At 38.4% G+C, this 17,281-nt stretch overlaps 1 protein-coding gene and 1 pseudogene across 1 annotated transcript; both read left to right on the top strand.

The window, feature by feature from the left end:
- The first annotated feature begins 5,198 nt into the window (after nt 1-5,198).
- Nucleotides 5,199-14,437, top strand: LOC111343090 (uncharacterized). The gene is made up of 5 exons (XM_022950227.2): nt 5,199-5,504; nt 12,448-12,506; nt 12,792-12,863; nt 13,271-13,501; nt 13,837-14,437. Exons 1-5 carry the CDS (start codon nt 5,275-5,277, stop codon nt 14,310-14,312), a joined length of 1,068 nt encoding a protein of 355 aa, XP_022805962.2. The 5' UTR covers nt 5,199-5,274; the 3' UTR covers nt 14,313-14,437.
- Nucleotides 9,410-11,410, top strand: LOC148734968 (uncharacterized; annotated as a pseudogene).
- Nucleotides 14,438-17,281: the final 2,844 nt, after the last annotated feature.

The raw sequence follows: 17,281 nt of genomic DNA, 5'->3' as shown, positions 1-17,281 counted from the left end.
ACTGCTGTTAAATCAACAAATTATCTTAAGCCATGTTCCTTCTATCTCGCCTCCTGAGATTGAAGGTAAATTGAACTGAGAAGATCCAATAAAGTTTCTGAGAAGATCCATTGCCTGATCCCTACCAATAAAAGAGATGGTAAATATTAACTATTCAGCTGAACCTGATGGCATAAGTATTTTGATGCTAATACAAGAAGGAGACGGAGCGAAAACACCGCTAAGTGGTGTAATTCAGTGTTATTTAATTATATCAACTAAGTTGATATTGTAAACTGGCTACCGTAAAGAGTTAAAAAGCTGACGCCTTGAGCGTTCACCTTTCGTCAGAGCCCTCCGCTCTGACGAAGGGCTAACGCTCGAAACGTCAGCTTTTTAACTCTTTACGGTGGCCAATTTACAATTTCAACTTGGTTGATATAACAAAAAGTACCGGCTTGTTGCCCCCACCGACGCAGCACCACAGTTTCTTTATAAACTTCCAACTTCATTAATTTAATGTTAGGTTTGAGTATATACCTGGTGTGTTACCATGTTATAAGGGAAGCGTTTTAGTTTGCACAAATTTGAATTGAATCTATTTTTTTTTTTTTTTTACAGTTTCCTTCTGTCTTTGATTGTCAAATTCGTTTAAGTTTTTACCTCTCAGATATTACCCAGGCTCTGCTGACTTCAAAAGTCAGTGACATGTGCAGTCGTTCTTATGCTTTGCTCATCTGAATCGCTGCACCAACTGGGCAGTCCACAATCCTGACCCTTCTTTTCAAATTTAGCAGCAACACGCGACTGAGTAGAGGGGTGACTAAAACATAAATATACACTGCTGATGGCCTTAAAGTCCAAATAGAGCGAGTATTTACCTGTTCGATTCCTTATGGGGGCTCAGAATTTTTTCTCTGTTTCACGCTCGCGACAAAACGAAAAAAAACATATTTTCTATATCTACAAGCTGTTGTTATATTGTATCTATCTCCTTCCCATGCAAACTATCTTCTCATCAGACGTCCTTGCTTAAGGTTCGTTTTTTGTCAGACTAGGATCATTTCTCTACGAATTGGTAACCTTCAGCCAAAATTTAGTAATTTTGAGGAAGGCATAGATCTCAAAAGATCTGGAAGCTGCAACTTGAAACTCGCACCACTGAAAAACTTACATTTATTGACTGTCTTTAACATATATACACTGTTTACATAATCTTCTTTAGAATTATAATAAATATGATTTTAGAATCATAATATTACATTTATGATTCTTTCAAAAATCATCTAGTATTCTAAGAGTTAGTGTAACATTTTTCACTGAAATATCAGTTCCTCATACGAATTACAAGCCAATACCATAGTCCACTCTTAAAAAAGGGTTCACACATAAATAAAAGCTAGTTGAGATGCTTGCACAATGTAAATAATGAATACAAAAGGTGACGCGATATTTACTTACCCAAGCTGTTATTCTGCATATCTTTACAAATCAAAATAATTATGCACTGCATGGCCAAAACAATTCCTATAGGTCACTTAGAGGTATAGTGGGAGGGCGGTCTGATGAGTGCGTTACTCGTTTCACCTTGATATCTCTGTTCTTCTTCTGCATCGTAGGATTTCTGCTTGGAATCGTAGTTATTTATTTGAAATTGAACAATCGAATAACAAAGCAAATGTATCAATTATAAACTATAGTTAATGATGAAACTACTAGCATATAAGGGCAAAGTAAACAGAAAACAATTGTCAAGTGCTAATAATAGTAAGAGCACAAAGGCCAGATAAGCTTGCATTGATTGCACGTGCAGCCAATTATTGTCCAATCACAGCTGTTCTTTCTCTGTGTCAATCAAACTGTGCTTAGCATGCCTGCTTCGGTTCAGTGATTTATTACAGTAATTAAGATCACAAGGATAAATAATTCCCTCCCACCATTCCCTATTGATAGCACTTGACAATCACTAGTATTCAATGTAATGAAAAGACTTTAATCTACGTTTCATTCTAATATCAGTTAAAACATCATCGAAGGACACAAACTTTGACAATTTGACTCCTAGCGATGTCAATAGGTTGATGTTATTTTTTAGCCATTATTGGCTGTAATACATGATGTTATAGTTTCTCACATATTAATAATTAAGAACTGTTATCTCAAGAAAAAATGTTTAATAAACCAGGGTTCGGAATTAAGTGCTCCCATGCTGGTCACACTTTCACCCATAGACTCATGGCAGCTATTTATTTTGGGCATCGGTACCACTAGCCACCACATGTTGCCATGGAAACTTGGGGGATCCCGGAGGATTGTCACCTTCAAGAGAGGATTACTACCCCTCTGGCGGCCTAGGGATTATCACCCTTGATAGAGAATTATAATCTTTTTGTCGCATAATTAACTAGCTTCTGACCTCCATGTTATGTCAGCTATTTTGTGACTGGAGGGCTTAATCCCCTACCCCTTTACCCCACAAATGTGTCCTTATTGTTGTCTCTAGCTAGTAGGTTGAGAGCATTAAAGCTTGAGCAAAAGGTTTTCCTACAGGGCAGTAAGTATTCGAACAGACCCACAACAGCAGCTTCTCGAGGGCCGTCGTGAGCCCAAAACCTGTAGGAAATCGGTCTGCTTCATCCTGAAGCAGTAACAAACTCGTGAGACACGATCATTTCTAAAGTAGGTTCTCAAAGATTCGTTTTCATGCACTTTTGGTGCGAGTTTGATTGTAAACCGAAGTGATCGAAAAGAAAACAATTTCGGCCGACGACGATAGTTAAAAGAGAACGCTCTGTAGAAGAAATCAAGCATATCTTTCATTATGAAAATTCTGGTGTCTCTAGTCCGAATCGCTTTATCGAAAATATTCAGGTCAGTTATTTTTCATGAGATTATTCAAAATCAGGTCTGTACGCTTACTATTGCAAAGAACATTCTTTTGCAACTAAGAAACAAGGCTCACGTTTTTCGAGCGTTAAACACGAATCACACGATCGGCACGATGCTTAAAATAGTATACCTCAGCAGTCTCCAAAACACCCCCCCCCCTCCCCTTTTTAAATTCTTGCCAATCGCAGCTTGTGGTAATTTGAAATTCGGACACTTTTAACTTCGAGATACTAATTTAGTTGACTTGAAGATTTTAATATTCATCGAAACGTTGGTGGTTTGAAGCAACTGTTTATTAAACACGACTTGATATAACTTGGTGTTTATATATCTTTGATGGAGTCCCGTTATTTTGAAGTTTCAGGAGTCAAAGAAAATAGTCCGATAGAAACTTTGTTCTAGAAACGCAGGTTGGAATACTGACATGCCTCATGTTGGTGATCTGATGTGTTCATAACATTAAACAAGTTTCTCTTGCAAAGCGCTGACATATTCTTGAATGAGAAGTGACGCCGACACACAAAGACGTTTGAATACAAGGAACGCGAAGTTAAAGAGGCTGAAAACGCTTCCCTCGTATTTTCAAATCTATCGCTAGATGGACTATTACAACCTCAACCTCTTTACTCATTAATATCAGAAAATTCCCCATCAGCACTAATCAATCTAAGAGTCTCTCCTCTGGCACCACTAGTTATCATGGAGACGACTCATTCTCTTAGAGCACCCTCGAATTTAACTCAAATACCAATACAGTGACCACCACTTTTTGTAGTCTTTCGAGCAACCCGAAATTATTTCACTCAAATCTCCTCGTAAGTCGGTGCATTTTGATTATTCCTAGAAGGAATAAAAACACTGAATTCACAAGTAAACTTTGAAAAATGATATGGATGCTCTACCCAGGCGGCCAAAGTTCCGATAAAGTGTATTCAGAAATACAGTTTAAGGGAATACACAGAAAAAGATAAATTACCATCATTTTGAAAGTTTTACCTCGAAATTATGCATATCCCAATGACTGCCAAAAAACCTTGCGACGCCGGACAACACGCTCGATTGTGGCTACCTTAATTGAATGATTCCCTCCGACTTCTCCAGCCTCACGTATGCTCTGTAACTGCACCCTACGAGGGACGATCAAATGTGGAGAAAAAATTTATTTTCAAAGAGATTGTTGATATTGTTGCCATGATATTCATAGCGGGATTATCAACCAATGTTTCAATTACAATGTTTCATAGCACAATTTCAACTATTTTCAGAATATTGTTGGGGTTTTTACCACTCGCTCGGACGAATTAACAAGAGGTGCCAAGACTCTGTACTTTTCTTCTTTTATTCTCTTCTAGAGAGCCACTACAGCATCGCTCTATGCATCTAATAATCATCGTCATGCTCTAGCGTGAGGAACCAACGCTTTAAGGAGGAAAATCGCAGACCTGTTTGAGTTAGCTGACCGTGAGAGTTTCCGCAGTGTATTGCAAAAGGGGAAATTGGGTAGCTCGCTCCGAAGTACTTGGCAAGCACCAAGGAACCAATTGGACGCCAATGATCGAACTGCGCACGAGAGTCACGCGCACAAGCAGGATCTTCAGTGTGGGTAAAACTCAAGGTCAGTTTTACCAACCCAAACATGACCACCTATGAAACTAGCCATTTCCAACCATAACAACGATTAAAATGTCTAACACGGTAAGAAGGAAATCCGCGAACTGAGCCAAGTTCAAGCACATACTAAAAATAAAAGATCAAAACTATAGATCTACCAAAATAACACGTAGACGCAAAAAGGCGAGACTTCACAAAACAAAAGGTAAACCTAAAAATACTCAAAATAGCAATCCTTCAAAATACTCTACAACAATATGATTACAAACATTTGTCACGCAGTCGGTGAATGTGTTTATGGTATTGTGTCATGATCTCAATGGTTGAATAAACGTCAATATCTATACATCTGATGAAACTTCCCTTGAGGTAAGCCCGTAACAAGTGCTAAGGTAAGTTTGTCCCCAGACTTCTTATACAGAGCACCCGCCATAAAGATTTAGTTTCACGTTGAACTGCTCTAGAACGAGGGATCCATGAAAGTGCCAAGATACCTTTTTGAAGCTCTCCTCGCAGCTTCTTCAATTTGAGACAATAAATTAACTTGTCACCCTTCCAATATGACATTTTGGACAGATACTGGTCATCTTATTGTAATTGTAATGTAGCAGCAAACGCGAAAAAGTTCTCGCCCCTGACTCACGAAGTCTTGTTTGAATAATGCTTTAATATCATCACATCGAAGATTTTACAGCTCACAGTTTTCTTGTGAAGAAGAACGGGTTAACTTTTTCTCACACGGAAAACGAATCTCCTGAACAACTCGTAAAAAGATTCAGACGTATCGAAACCACGATGTTAGTAACCGCACCTCGGGCCGCCTTGTATTCCGTGATCGTGTTTGCGATGAGTTTCACCTTGCGTGAAATCGTCGCTACAGAAAAAACTGCAGAAAAAAGCGGATTTGAAGATGCTCCGGTGGCAGAAATCCTTCCTGAACGTCAGAAAAGGTTCAGCAAAAATAATACGAATGGAGCCCCAAACCTGAATAATTTTCATCAACGACTGCAAGCTTTGGAGAAAAAGTAAGTCTGTCCCTCGAATCATCTATTCTAAACTTAATTTCGGTTCCTCAAAGTTCAGCGAAGAAAAATGCAAAGTTGGAACAATTTTCAAGAGATAGGTCTTAAAAAAGCAAGTGGCTCTTCCACAAATCTACAAGGGAAAATACTGGAAAAAATTAGCTTACCTTGAATTTACTAGAATTCAATTCCTACCGCGCGAGCGATACAAATACAAAAGCTAATTTTCGTCTATTTTCCTCTCTAAACATTTTAAATTGTTTGTGCATTTGTATGTAGACAATACAAAATTTGAAGAATATAATGAGGAAATTATTTCGTTGGAGTAGTTTGCCAAATTAACACACTGTGTACTTGTTTTACATTTTGAAGTCTTTAATCAGCGCAGTTGTACGCTAAATTGGTGACGTTGAACTATAGAGTCAGTGGACAGATTAGTTTAAATCTCACGACACAAATTGTGTGATTTCTGTACTGCACAGTTGCACTGAATTAAGTTATCACAAAGGATTGTTTTTTAGCAGCAGTTATTGTCGTTAATGCAATGAATGTAATTTCCGCAGTAAATGAAACATTAGCATTTCCTATGTTTTTCTTACTAAGTTTTATTTGCCGTAGTTTATCAGACTCTAAAGTATTTTAGTTGTAGTTTGTGCGATTACTGTAGTTTGTACAGCAACTTTAGATTGCAAAGTTACTCTACTTTGTTAGTAACTGTAACTTGTTAGTTACTGCAGGTTGTGCAGTTACTATAATTCGTAAAGTTGCTGAAGTTTGTAAAGTTACTGTAGTTTGCGTAGTTTGTGAAGTGAGCAATAGTTCTTACTGTAGATGTTGTAGTTTCTAAAGTTGCTCTATTTTGTTAGTTACCTTAGTTTGTTTAGTTTATGTAGTTTGTGCAGTTGCTGCAATTTGTGTGGTTACTGTAGTTTGTGTAGTTTGTGAGGTTACTGTTGTTTGTGCAGTTACTGTAGTTTTTGTAGCTACTGTAGTATGTGTAGTTACTGTAGTTTGTGTAGTTACTGTTGTTTGTGTATTTACTGTAGTTTGTGTATTTACTGTAGTTTGCGTAGTTATTGTAGTTCGTTAGTTACTGTAGTTTGTGTCGTTACTGTTGTTTGTGTGGTTACTGTAGTTTGTGTAGTTATTGTAGTTTGCTAGTTACTGTAGTTTGTGTACTTGTTGTTCTTTGTGCAGTTACTGTAGTTTTTGTAGTAACTGTAGTTTGTGTAGTTGCCGTATTTGGTATAGTTTTTTCAGTTTGCGAAGATATTGTATTTTGTGCAATTCCTACATTTCTTGTTGTTACTGTGGTTACCGTAGGTGTAGTTACCGTAGCTGTAGTTAACGAAGCTGTAGTTTGTGCACTTACCATATTTATTCATCTATAAGCCGAGCGATTTTTTCACAAAATTTTACCAAAATCTCGAAAATTTGAGCGAGAGAAGGGTTCTCGGCTTATAGCCGAGTATTTTCCAAACATAATTTTTTCGAAACAACAAATTAAAAGGAAACATAGATATATTCGTCTATGAGCCGAGATATTGCATGCAGAAGTAAATAACAAAACAAGTTGAAGTTGCTCATTGACTTTATTTATGTGGCTGCTTCCAAAGGAGCGGTTGCTTTCGGCGCGTAGTAAATACGGCTTACTGTTCGTCCTCGGTGACGGCATGAAATTCGTCGTCCATCTCCTCCTCATCCGCTAGTTCTGCCATTTCTTCCGAGTAGATTGCTTCATCTTCCATGTCGGCTAGAGTAATGAAAGATTCCGCAGCTTTTGAACGAGTGTACAGATCTTGCGAAAGTGTTTTAAGAATTTCGAAACTGACCAATCAGAATTGCCCATTCCCACGATTGGTAAACAAACTCGTCACATGTTATGGTGTTGAAATTTGCGAGGATGTTACTTAAAGTGGTAACGGGGAACGGGGAGCGGGGAACGGGGAACGAGGAACGGGGAACGGGGAACGAGGAACGGGGAACGGGGAACGGGGAACGGGGAACGGGGAACGGGGAACGGGGAACGGGGAACGGGGAACGAGGAACGGGGAACGGGAAACGGGGAACGGGGAACGGGGAACGGGAAACGGGTGTACAACGGTAACCCACCTGAGAATTCAAAATGACGGAGTAAACGATGTTAAAAACAATGATTTTATCGCTAGGTCGCCGCTTGCAGCGAAATTAGACGACTCGCTTTTATTTAACTATTGCCCAGGCGAAGCCACGAAGCCACGAAGCCTAGTATTCCGAGGCGAAAGTCAACGTTTCTGCAATGGCTGCCACCACTTGTTCTGGCGTCTCTCTTTGTTTTTCCTTCCTGAAATCTGTTTAGGGTCTTTGCTTATAGCCGAATAAATACGGTACTTAAGGTGGTACGATACAAAAAAAAATGCAATTTTTATTGAAAATGAGTCTATTTTTTTTCCATTCGATTTCACTTCTAAAGGCTTTTGTTTAATAGCCCCAAATGTCTTTTTGTGAATTATTTGTCAGGAAATAGTAATAAAATGCAATTTCTAAGGCACTGTTCTTCCGTTGCCATGGAAACGCATTTTTAAATGCGTCCTTTTAGGGCCTAAAAGTGCGATTTCCTCCCAGATCAAAGCAAGCTGATTGCGTCTTGAGTAAGCTATTGGGAGACTGGGGCCCAACAATGACTTTCAGCCTCGTTTTGATATATTTCGGTGAACAGCCGTTATTATCAATCGGTCAGTACAAAATGCAGACTGCAGACTGCAGATTGCAGACTGCAGACTGGGTATAAAATGCAGACTAGGTATAAAATGCAGACTGCAGGCTGCAGACTGGGTATAAAATGCAGACTGAGACCAAAATTAAGTATAAAATGCAGACTATGCGAGAGCAATGTTTTTTTTAACGTACCTCAGTGTCACGCAATCGCCTTCCTGAGTTTAGCAGCCGCTAAAAGTTTCCTTCTGGGCGCTTATAAAACAGAGTACAGTACAGTGAAGTAACAGCCTGAGGTAGCTTCATAAGATATGTCCATAAATTGATGCTTTTTCATCGAAAGAACAACATGTTTCCCTTCGAGTTCATAAACTAAAACGGTACAGTGAAGTACAGTACAGTGAAGTAGCAGCCTGAGGTAGCTTCATAAGATATGTCCATAAATTGATGCTTTTTCATCGAAAGAACAACATGTTTCCCTTCGAGTTCATAAACTAAAACGGCAGCTGGTGCCAGAGATATGTCATTTGGTTGCATAAATTACACGCTGCGCATGCTACAGCCGCCATATTTGATACATGCATGGGCCAGCGGTAATGACAAATAGGAAATCGCTATAGTTCAGGGTCCAGTTGTTCGAAGGCCGATTAGCACTAACCCAGGTTTAAATTTTAATCCACGTTTCCTTAATTCTCTATTCAAGAATCTTTTTGGGAAAGTTATCCTTACTTTTTTCAGAGCATCTAATCACAAGATTGTAGACAAAAATAATTATACCGAATTTTGTTTTTGAAGTTTTCAGATATGAAATCAAATTTCACACTAATCCTGGGTTATCTTAACACACCTTTGAACAACCCGACCCAGGTTTGCTCGGATTATTCAAGATGGCGGCTCTACGATCGAACGTGTTGTCATGTTTCAGCGCAACAAATAAACGGACTGTTCACATAGACTGACCACAGTCTATGCATATGGAGAGGAAATTGCAAGGAAACGAACTCGGAAAGGCGATTACATGACTGGGGGGTGAGTTAACGATGAAAATATATCGCGTATTGCACGAAACGAGAATTTTGCTGTCAGTCTGCATTTTATACCCAATTTTGGTCTCAGTCTGCATTTTATACCCAGTCTGCATTTTATACCCAGTCTGCAGTCTGCAATCTGCAGTCTGCAGTCTGCATTTTGTACTGACCGTATTATCAATCATTCAGTTGTGAATTTTCGCAAGTGAGAGAGCTTCAATCAACAAAATGCCGAAATTTTCGTCTCAGAGACGCAAGAAGCGCAAATTTTATGGAAATCGCTTTTCAAATAGTCCAAGAATTAACGAAGAAGAGTCGATTGTTGTCGAAAGCGCTTCGAGTGGGATACGTGAATCCACAGACGGCATTTCACATGATCAGAGCGAAGCGAAGGAATCTTCGGCTTCGTATCGAAAGCTTCAATCAACTTCCCAAGAAGACAAACCCAAGCCTAAGCTGATCAAGGTAGATAAAGAGGAAACCAGTCCATCCATTACAGGGTTCAGGTTCTGTGATATGGAGGTGCTATCGTCCGTTTTTTCTTTGCTACGTTGTGGCGAATGCGGCGAATGCGGCGATTTCAGTCTTGTTTATGGAAGATAATTTGAAACGGAAGGGATGTGCGTCAACTTTGCGTTTGCTGTGCGAGCAGTGTGGATGGAAACATTCATTTTGCACATCAAAAAAGCAAGGAAAGAGTTTTGAAGTAAATCGGCGAATCGTTTATGGTATGAGAACTCTTGGAAAGGGTTATGCTGGTGCAAGGAAATTCTGCACAATTATGAACATGCCTCCACCTCCAAATGAGAAAGCTTTCCTCAGCAACTCGCGCGTAATCGGCCGTCACATGAAAGCGATTGCAAAGGAAACAATGAAAAAGGCAGGAGAAGAAGTTTTATCTCTCAAGAAGGATGTAAATTCTTCTGAAGGTCTACCTGTGAACTGTGGTGTTTCTTGTGACGGAACATGGCAAAAGAGAGGCTACTCGTCACGCAATGGTTGTGTGACTGTCATATCTATGGACACAGGAAAGGTTCTTGATGTGGAGGCCCTAAGCCAAGGATGCAAACAGTGTGAGCGGCATGAACAAATGGACAAGAATTCTCTCGAATATCAGATGTGGAGAGCTGATCACACCACTTGCAAGTCAAATTTCCAGGGATCAGCACCTGCTATGGAACCAGAGGGTGCAGAGCGCATATTTCAAAGGTCTGTTGAGCTGCACAATCTCAGGTACACTGAATTTTATGGGGATGGGGACAGCAAGAGTTTTTCCAGGATAAAGAATATTTATCAAGATGCTGGAATTTTAGTGGAAAAGAAAGAATGCATTGGTCATGTGCAGAAGAGGGTTGGAACTGCACTTCGCAAATTAAAACGTGACAATCCAGGCCTTGGAGGCAGAGGGAAACTCACAGATAGTCTAATTGATAAACTGCAGAACTATTATGGCATTGCCATAAGGTGCAATGTTGGAAATTTGGCTGGAATGAAGAAAGCTATCCATGCTAGCCTCGTGCATTGTGCCTCAAGTGAGGCACGCCCACCTCATGACCACTGCCCAACAGGTAGTGCAAGTTGGTGCAAGTATCAAAAGGACAAAGCCAACCATACGAATCTCTTTAAGCATGGACCTGGCCTTCCTTTACCTGTTATTGCCAAGCTAAAGCCTGAATATATTCGACTTAGTGAGAACAACTTATTGCAGAAGTGCTTACATGGCAAGACACAAAATCAAAATGAGTCTTTGAATGGCATGGTATGGCAAAGGATTCCAAAAGAAATTTATGTTGGAAGGGAGACATTAGAATTAGGACTTTATGATGCTGTTTCTTATTTTAATATTGGTTCAATGAGTATTATTAAGCTTTTCCAAGCCCTTGGTATTCCTTCTGGCAAATATACCGAGGAGGGTTGCAGACTCCAAGACCAGCTTAGAGTTAATATTGCGCAACATAAAAGCAAAGCTACTACCAAGAAGCGACGCAAAGTGATTAGGGGCCTTAAAAACGAAAAGATGACCATAATAAGCAAACTGAAGGAGTCAGCTATGGCCCTGGTCAGTTTTGAACAATTCAATTCATGGAAACTGTGTTCAAGTCTTGAAAAAATCAGTTTAAAAACTTTAAACCAGTTTTCTCTCAATTTCGAATTTTATGAAACTACCGACACGCTAGCAAAGATAACTTTCCAGCGTTTTATTCAATTCTTCTCATTTTTGGAGTGAGAGATCTCAGTATATTTTTGCATGCAATGAACTAGAAACATACACTTAGGTGCATCTTTTGTTGTTAAATGACCAAAATGAGATTGCTCATCTTATCAATTCCTGAAAGTTGTTGTGTTTTCTTTAATATTTTCCATTCTATATGACTGAGAGGTGTTTCTGTAGTTCATTGCATGCAGGTGCATGTAAAGATCATTGTCTAAAAATTTTGTGAATTTTTAATCTAATGTTAAAGAGTTATGACTGTTCTTGTTTGGTTGCCCACCGGGGGGCATCATTTGCTAATTCTCAGCAGCAATAATAAAATATCAAGTCAAAAACTGCAAAAATACAGTTGTCTCCATGTGTCAATTTAGGTGATATAGATAACTTTTTGTAAAAAAACATGAAAAAATGTTGATTTTTTGAGAGTTGTACCACCTTAAACTTGTTTAGTTAGTATCTTCTGTGTGCTTACTGCATTTTGTGTAGTTACTATAATTTTTTACTTACGTTAGTTTCTGTTGTTGCAATATTTTTTGTACTTAACGTCGTGGGCTTTGTTACTGTAGGTTTTGAAGTTGCTTTAGTTTGTGTAGTTAATGTAGTTTCTGTAGTTGCCGTACTTTGTGTAGTTGCTGTAGTTTCTGTGGTTTCTGTAGTTTTCGCGCTTACTTTAGTTTGTGAAGTTTCTCTAGTTTGTGTACTTGCTGTAGTTTGTGATGTTACCGTAGCTTGTAGTTTGTAGTAACTCTAAGTTTGAGTAGTTAATCTAGTTTTTGTAGCAACTTTATTTTCTGTAGTTCCTGTAGTTTGTGTAGTTCCTGCAGTTTTTCTAGTTACCTTATGTTGTGTATTCACTGTAGCTTGTGTAGGTGCTTTAGTTTATAAATTTATATTATTTGTGTGATTGTTTTAGTTTGTTTAGTTATATTTGCCGTTTGTGGTACTTTGTTGTTTTCACTAATTTAGACAGTTAGCGACTGTAATTTGTTATCTCTTTCCGTCTCTCTCTTAGGCTTGAAGCATTGCTACAACCAAAATATGGAGATTCTTGGTTCTCAAGCTACTTTTTTGGTTGGTTTAATTTCAATCTATCATTTTTTTAAATTATTTCTTTGTTATTGCTTTTGTTTTTGGTTTTTTTTTTCTTGTTATAAAGATCCAATACTTTTCCTCATGGGTTGCATTTATATTTACTACTTAATTTTTAGTATGTTAAATATTAGAGAATATTCTTTGAATGGAAATTAGTTTCCCCCAATCATTCTCCAGTAATGCACTTTTTGTATTTTCTATAATTTTATTTACTTTTATTAGCATGACAAAGTATCATTAAACTTAAACTTAATTAATTCTTAGGACGAGATGGCCTGAATAATGGACGAGGCATTGCAGGACCACCTGGACCTCCTGGAACCCCGGGGAAGGATGGTAAGCTTGGAAAACCTATACTAAAGGAACATGCTAATTTTAAGTCAACTAGAACTAAAAAAAGGTCAAGAATTCTCTATCTATACAAACTCCAATATGTCCACAAACTGCAGCAATAAAATCTGAATAAAATCTGAATAAATTCTGTCAAACTAATAAAATTCAAGTTGATCAGATTCGAGGGTTACAGATAAATTTTATCTGGGTTAGCCAGTGTGTTAAGCTGAGTACATCGTCCAATAATTTAAAAAGGTGAAGATTCATCGATGTCATATTATTTCAAAGAAATTCTTTAGGAGCTTATCCGGCGGGGAGAAACAGAAACATGTTTTTATACTTTCACTGAACTCTGCATTTTTTACTAGAGAACAACCTCTCACATAAACATTTCTCGTGTAATATTTTAGGAAAGGACGGGAAGCCTGGTTCAAAAGGAGAACGGGGAGCTGTGGGGAGGCCTGGTGATGCTGGAGCTAAAGGAGACAGTGGGCAACCTGGAAAGTCCAGTCGAGGTCCCCCTGGACCTAAGGGAGACCGAGGCGCAGTTGGAAGCCCTGGACAATCTGGGAAGACTGGAGCAAAGTATGTTCGTTGGGGCAGAACTTCATGCCCTAACGCTGCTCAGATTGTCTACAAAGGCACGTATAACAATCATCAATAAGTAAAATTGCACGAAAAAAATAGAGTCGTATACTACTCATTTCAGTTAGTATGAGATGATCATGCGTCACATTTGTGATTGTAGCTGAATTTTTTTTCGAAGTATAAAGAGGGATTAAGGCACCATAAGGCCTCAATAAATCTCTATACTGAGTGCAAAGAACGATGAAAAGATCCGATAAGAAAATTATTTCTTGCAGAAGAGTTACTACTGGACGACTAGACGGGTAACCCACTAAAGTTCCTTCTTTCATAAACCTGCTTTTCAATTTTTTTTTTGAGAAGTGAAGTCCGTTGTTGATTGTCTCTTCAGGATTGATTGGTAGCGGTGATTACCATCATGAAGGCGGTGGAGTGAACTACCTCTGTCTACCACGCAGTCCAAAGTATGACAAGTACCGGAACGGACACCAGAGCTTGGGACGGGTGTATGGTACTGAGTATGAAGTGAGCAATTTCAATCCTTTCAAAAAATCCCTTGATAACCATGATGCACCATGCGTGGTATGTTATGTCAAGCCACGTGGATCCATGCTTATGGTGCCTGCAAGGAACGATTGTCCATCTGGCTGGACTGAGGAGTATCATGGGTATCTCATGACTGCATACTACGGCCACAAATCGCAGCGCGACTTTATTTGTGTCGATAAGGATGCTGAGGCCCGCCCAAACTCTTCGACAGACAGTAATGGTGCACTTCTGTATGCCGTGGAAGGTGTTTGTGGCTCACTCCCGTGTCATCCATATGTTAGCGGACGAGAGTTGACCTGTGCTGTATGCACCAAGTAAGAGGTGAAATGATTCTCCTCGTACACAAGGAGACACCTCTGCAGACTATTGTGATTATTTTGATATGGAATCGGTGCTGGTTTTGTGAATAAAGGGTGAATAAAGTAATTGAAAACATTTAAAAATGATCTATACATCATAGCTTATATGTATCTCTTGCCTCGTGACTATTTTCAACTTTCGGCCTAGAGAAATTCTCTGAAAGTTTCCGACTAACGCACATTTGCCCAAGCTGCGATTTTATTTCTTCTCGGTTCGCTTTTAGGCTCTATTCTACAATCCCGCTGTGAGATAAGTAATATTCATATTAGCTTGCTTACTTTTGAGCATTTGATGAGCCAAAGGCATAGGTCACAGGTTTGTGTCAAACAGTACTCTAAAGCCACTGCATTAAAACGAAACAAAAATAAAAGACAAAACAAACCGTGAAAAAGTCAATATTGAACCTCCTGAAAGTTTGCAAAAAATTAAGACAGGTTGTTTGTTTCCCATCGTTTGAATTTCTTTCTACATTGCGTTACCCTAAAGAAGCATCTTTTCATTGAAATATAATTGCAGCTCTTCTTGAATCCATCCGTCCCGACCTAGCTATAAGAAGTATCGCCAAAGTACTAAATATCTGGTGCATTAAATTTTGAAAAACTCAAATTGAGTTCATTTTACTCAGTTTTCTCTAGTCTCGCATAAATTTTTCCTTTAACACATTGCCAAGGTTCCGCTGGCCTAATATTTTTCCAAAGTAAGTGACACGCGCACTGTTCTGTTTATTTGAATTGTTGCATTAGTTATAAGATACAAACCTGACAAAGTGCAAGTGCCGTTCATGTTTTTAAATCGAATATAAAACTAACCACCTCCATTTAATTCAGCTACGATACGCGACTGAGTATCGGAGGCAACTAAACGGTAACTGCTGATAAGTTTCAAATCCATTAGTGTAAAGTAAGTCTAGTTTTAACCTTTCCCTTGGAAAACAGTCCTCTTACCCATGATCTTTGGTCAAGGTTCGCTTTTTGCTCGACTGCGTTTATTTCTCTATGATTTGGTGAGCCTTGACATTAGTAATTATGCAGAAGGCAAGGTTCTCAAAGAAATCTCAAGGTTTTAACTTGGTATTCGCAAAAATTTCAATTTATTAACTTTCTTAAGCATATGTACTGTTTAGAAGGTCTTCTTTTTGATTATATTGGGTTTCATTTTACTCTCAAATTTTTACAGTTGTGAATTTTTTCTAATTCGTCTATTTTTCTACGAGATACTGATATATTGTAACATTTTTTCACAGAAACATCAGTTCCCCCCCGAATAAGGTGCCTTTCCGTATACCATCTCCATAGTCCAATCCTGATAAACGGTCCACGCACAAATAACAATTGTTTGAGATCTTTGCACGGCGTAAATAATGAATACAAAAGACGACGCGATATTTACTTACCTTAGGTGTAATTTTGCATATCTTTACAAATTTTGATTAATGTGCACTAGTCAAAACAATTCTCATAGATAACTCATCGGTTAGCGTTACTCGTTTCACCTTGATATCACAGCTCCTCTTCTGAATGTTGTTTCTTTATTTGAATGTGAAAAATCGAATTACGATGGCCGTGTAGTAAAAAAAGTGTTTTTGTCTTGAAACTGAATTTATGATTTTGTTCTTAAGATTCTTTTCCTTCGGACCCAAATTAAAACATTCCCTTCTGCATCCGGCAGACATTTGCAAAAGGCTGCGAGTATTTACCATTTAGGAATTCGTTGGATCATCGATTATGAAGATGTGAGGGAGAAACGTGTCGCGTTTCTCTCGACATTGATTTTGTGCTCTCTGCTTCTTCCTTGCCACGTAAAGTCTTTCCTTTGTTGCTCAACTGAATTTAGACATTTTAAGCGGAAGCACACACTTAACGCCGTGTAAATAACAGGCCCGTAGTATTACTTAGGCGAGGTTATATTCAGAACAAGGAATACCTTTTGATTCTTTCTTTGTGCTGGCAATTTCGAGTCAAATATAGATCTTATCTTAAATTCAGAAATGTACGCACAAGAAATTTATCAAGTAGGTCCTATATATAATTTCCTCCTTTCGCTTTTATATCATAAGGGCCACTCATTATATATCAACGGGGAAGGTGAGGTGATTCTGTCTAAAGTGTGTTACAATGGCTCTCCGGGCTTAGCCAAGAAACCTTTATTAATAAGTCAAGTAAATAGCGTTGCTGATTTTATGGCACAGCCATGGTGACTCAGTTAATGTTCTGAAGAACCAGATACCATTCTCGGTTGATATTACGTTCCACTTCACGAGTCTGTTTTTAATTCAAATGGTTAGACCTATTTGTATCTATGCGTGTGATATGTGCTGCTAGCCTATTAAAGTCCGATAAATTTTCGAGATTTCGAAATGCACATGCAGCCATTTCAGTTACTTCTGTTTCACCGAGATTTTTGTCTTGATAAAACTTAAATTATGGAATAAGAATGATATCAAGTGTTAATTTTGCACGTTATAATAAGCGCATAACACTGATTCAGTTTTCCACTAACATTAGTAATAAAGAGTCTTTAATTAATGAACTTTTATATCTGTTACTTTCATTCCTAAATCTACTAAAAAAACTCTATCTTACTTCATCCGAAGGTAATATTATCTGAAATCTGTATTGTTCCTCTAAGACTACTTGCATGCATAACTTTGTCTGTCTCAGTCTGTTTGAGAAACAAAACAAATATGGTTTTCAATGATAAATCAACATTAATCAGGCGATGACTAAAACAGCCTCTCGTGACAAACGCAAAAATGATCATTTGGGAGCGAAAAGCGTTTTATTGAATCTTCTTGAGGTTCAAAGTTACGGAAACCTCCCTGCTAGGGAAAAATATGCAGGATAAATGAGCGTAAACTATTTACATCTAAATTGTTATTCTAATGACGAGGAAATCAACGCGAAAAAATACTCGACGATGGCGACAAT

Source organism: Stylophora pistillata, chromosome 3, assembly GCF_964205215.1.
Source record: "Stylophora pistillata chromosome 3, jaStyPist1.2, whole genome shotgun sequence".
Classification (NCBI taxonomy): Eukaryota; Metazoa; Cnidaria; class Anthozoa; order Scleractinia; family Pocilloporidae; genus Stylophora; species Stylophora pistillata.
Note: the sequence above shows the minus strand (reverse complement) of the source record. Positions and strands in the feature narration are given on the sequence as shown.

Bases quoted from the DNA above. Each gene is read 5' to 3' on its own strand.
- LOC111343090 (XM_022950227.2), top strand. From the start codon at position 5,275: ATGTTAGTAACCGCACCTCGGGCCGCCTTGTATTCCGTGATCGTGTTT. The intron at 5,505-12,447 runs GTAAGTCTGTCC...TCTCTCTCTTAG, and splicing joins CTGCAAGCTTTGGAGAAAAA to GCTTGAAGCATTGCTACAAC. The intron at 12,507-12,791 runs GTTGGTTTAATT...ATTAATTCTTAG, and splicing joins GTTCTCAAGCTACTTTTTTG to GACGAGATGGCCTGAATAAT.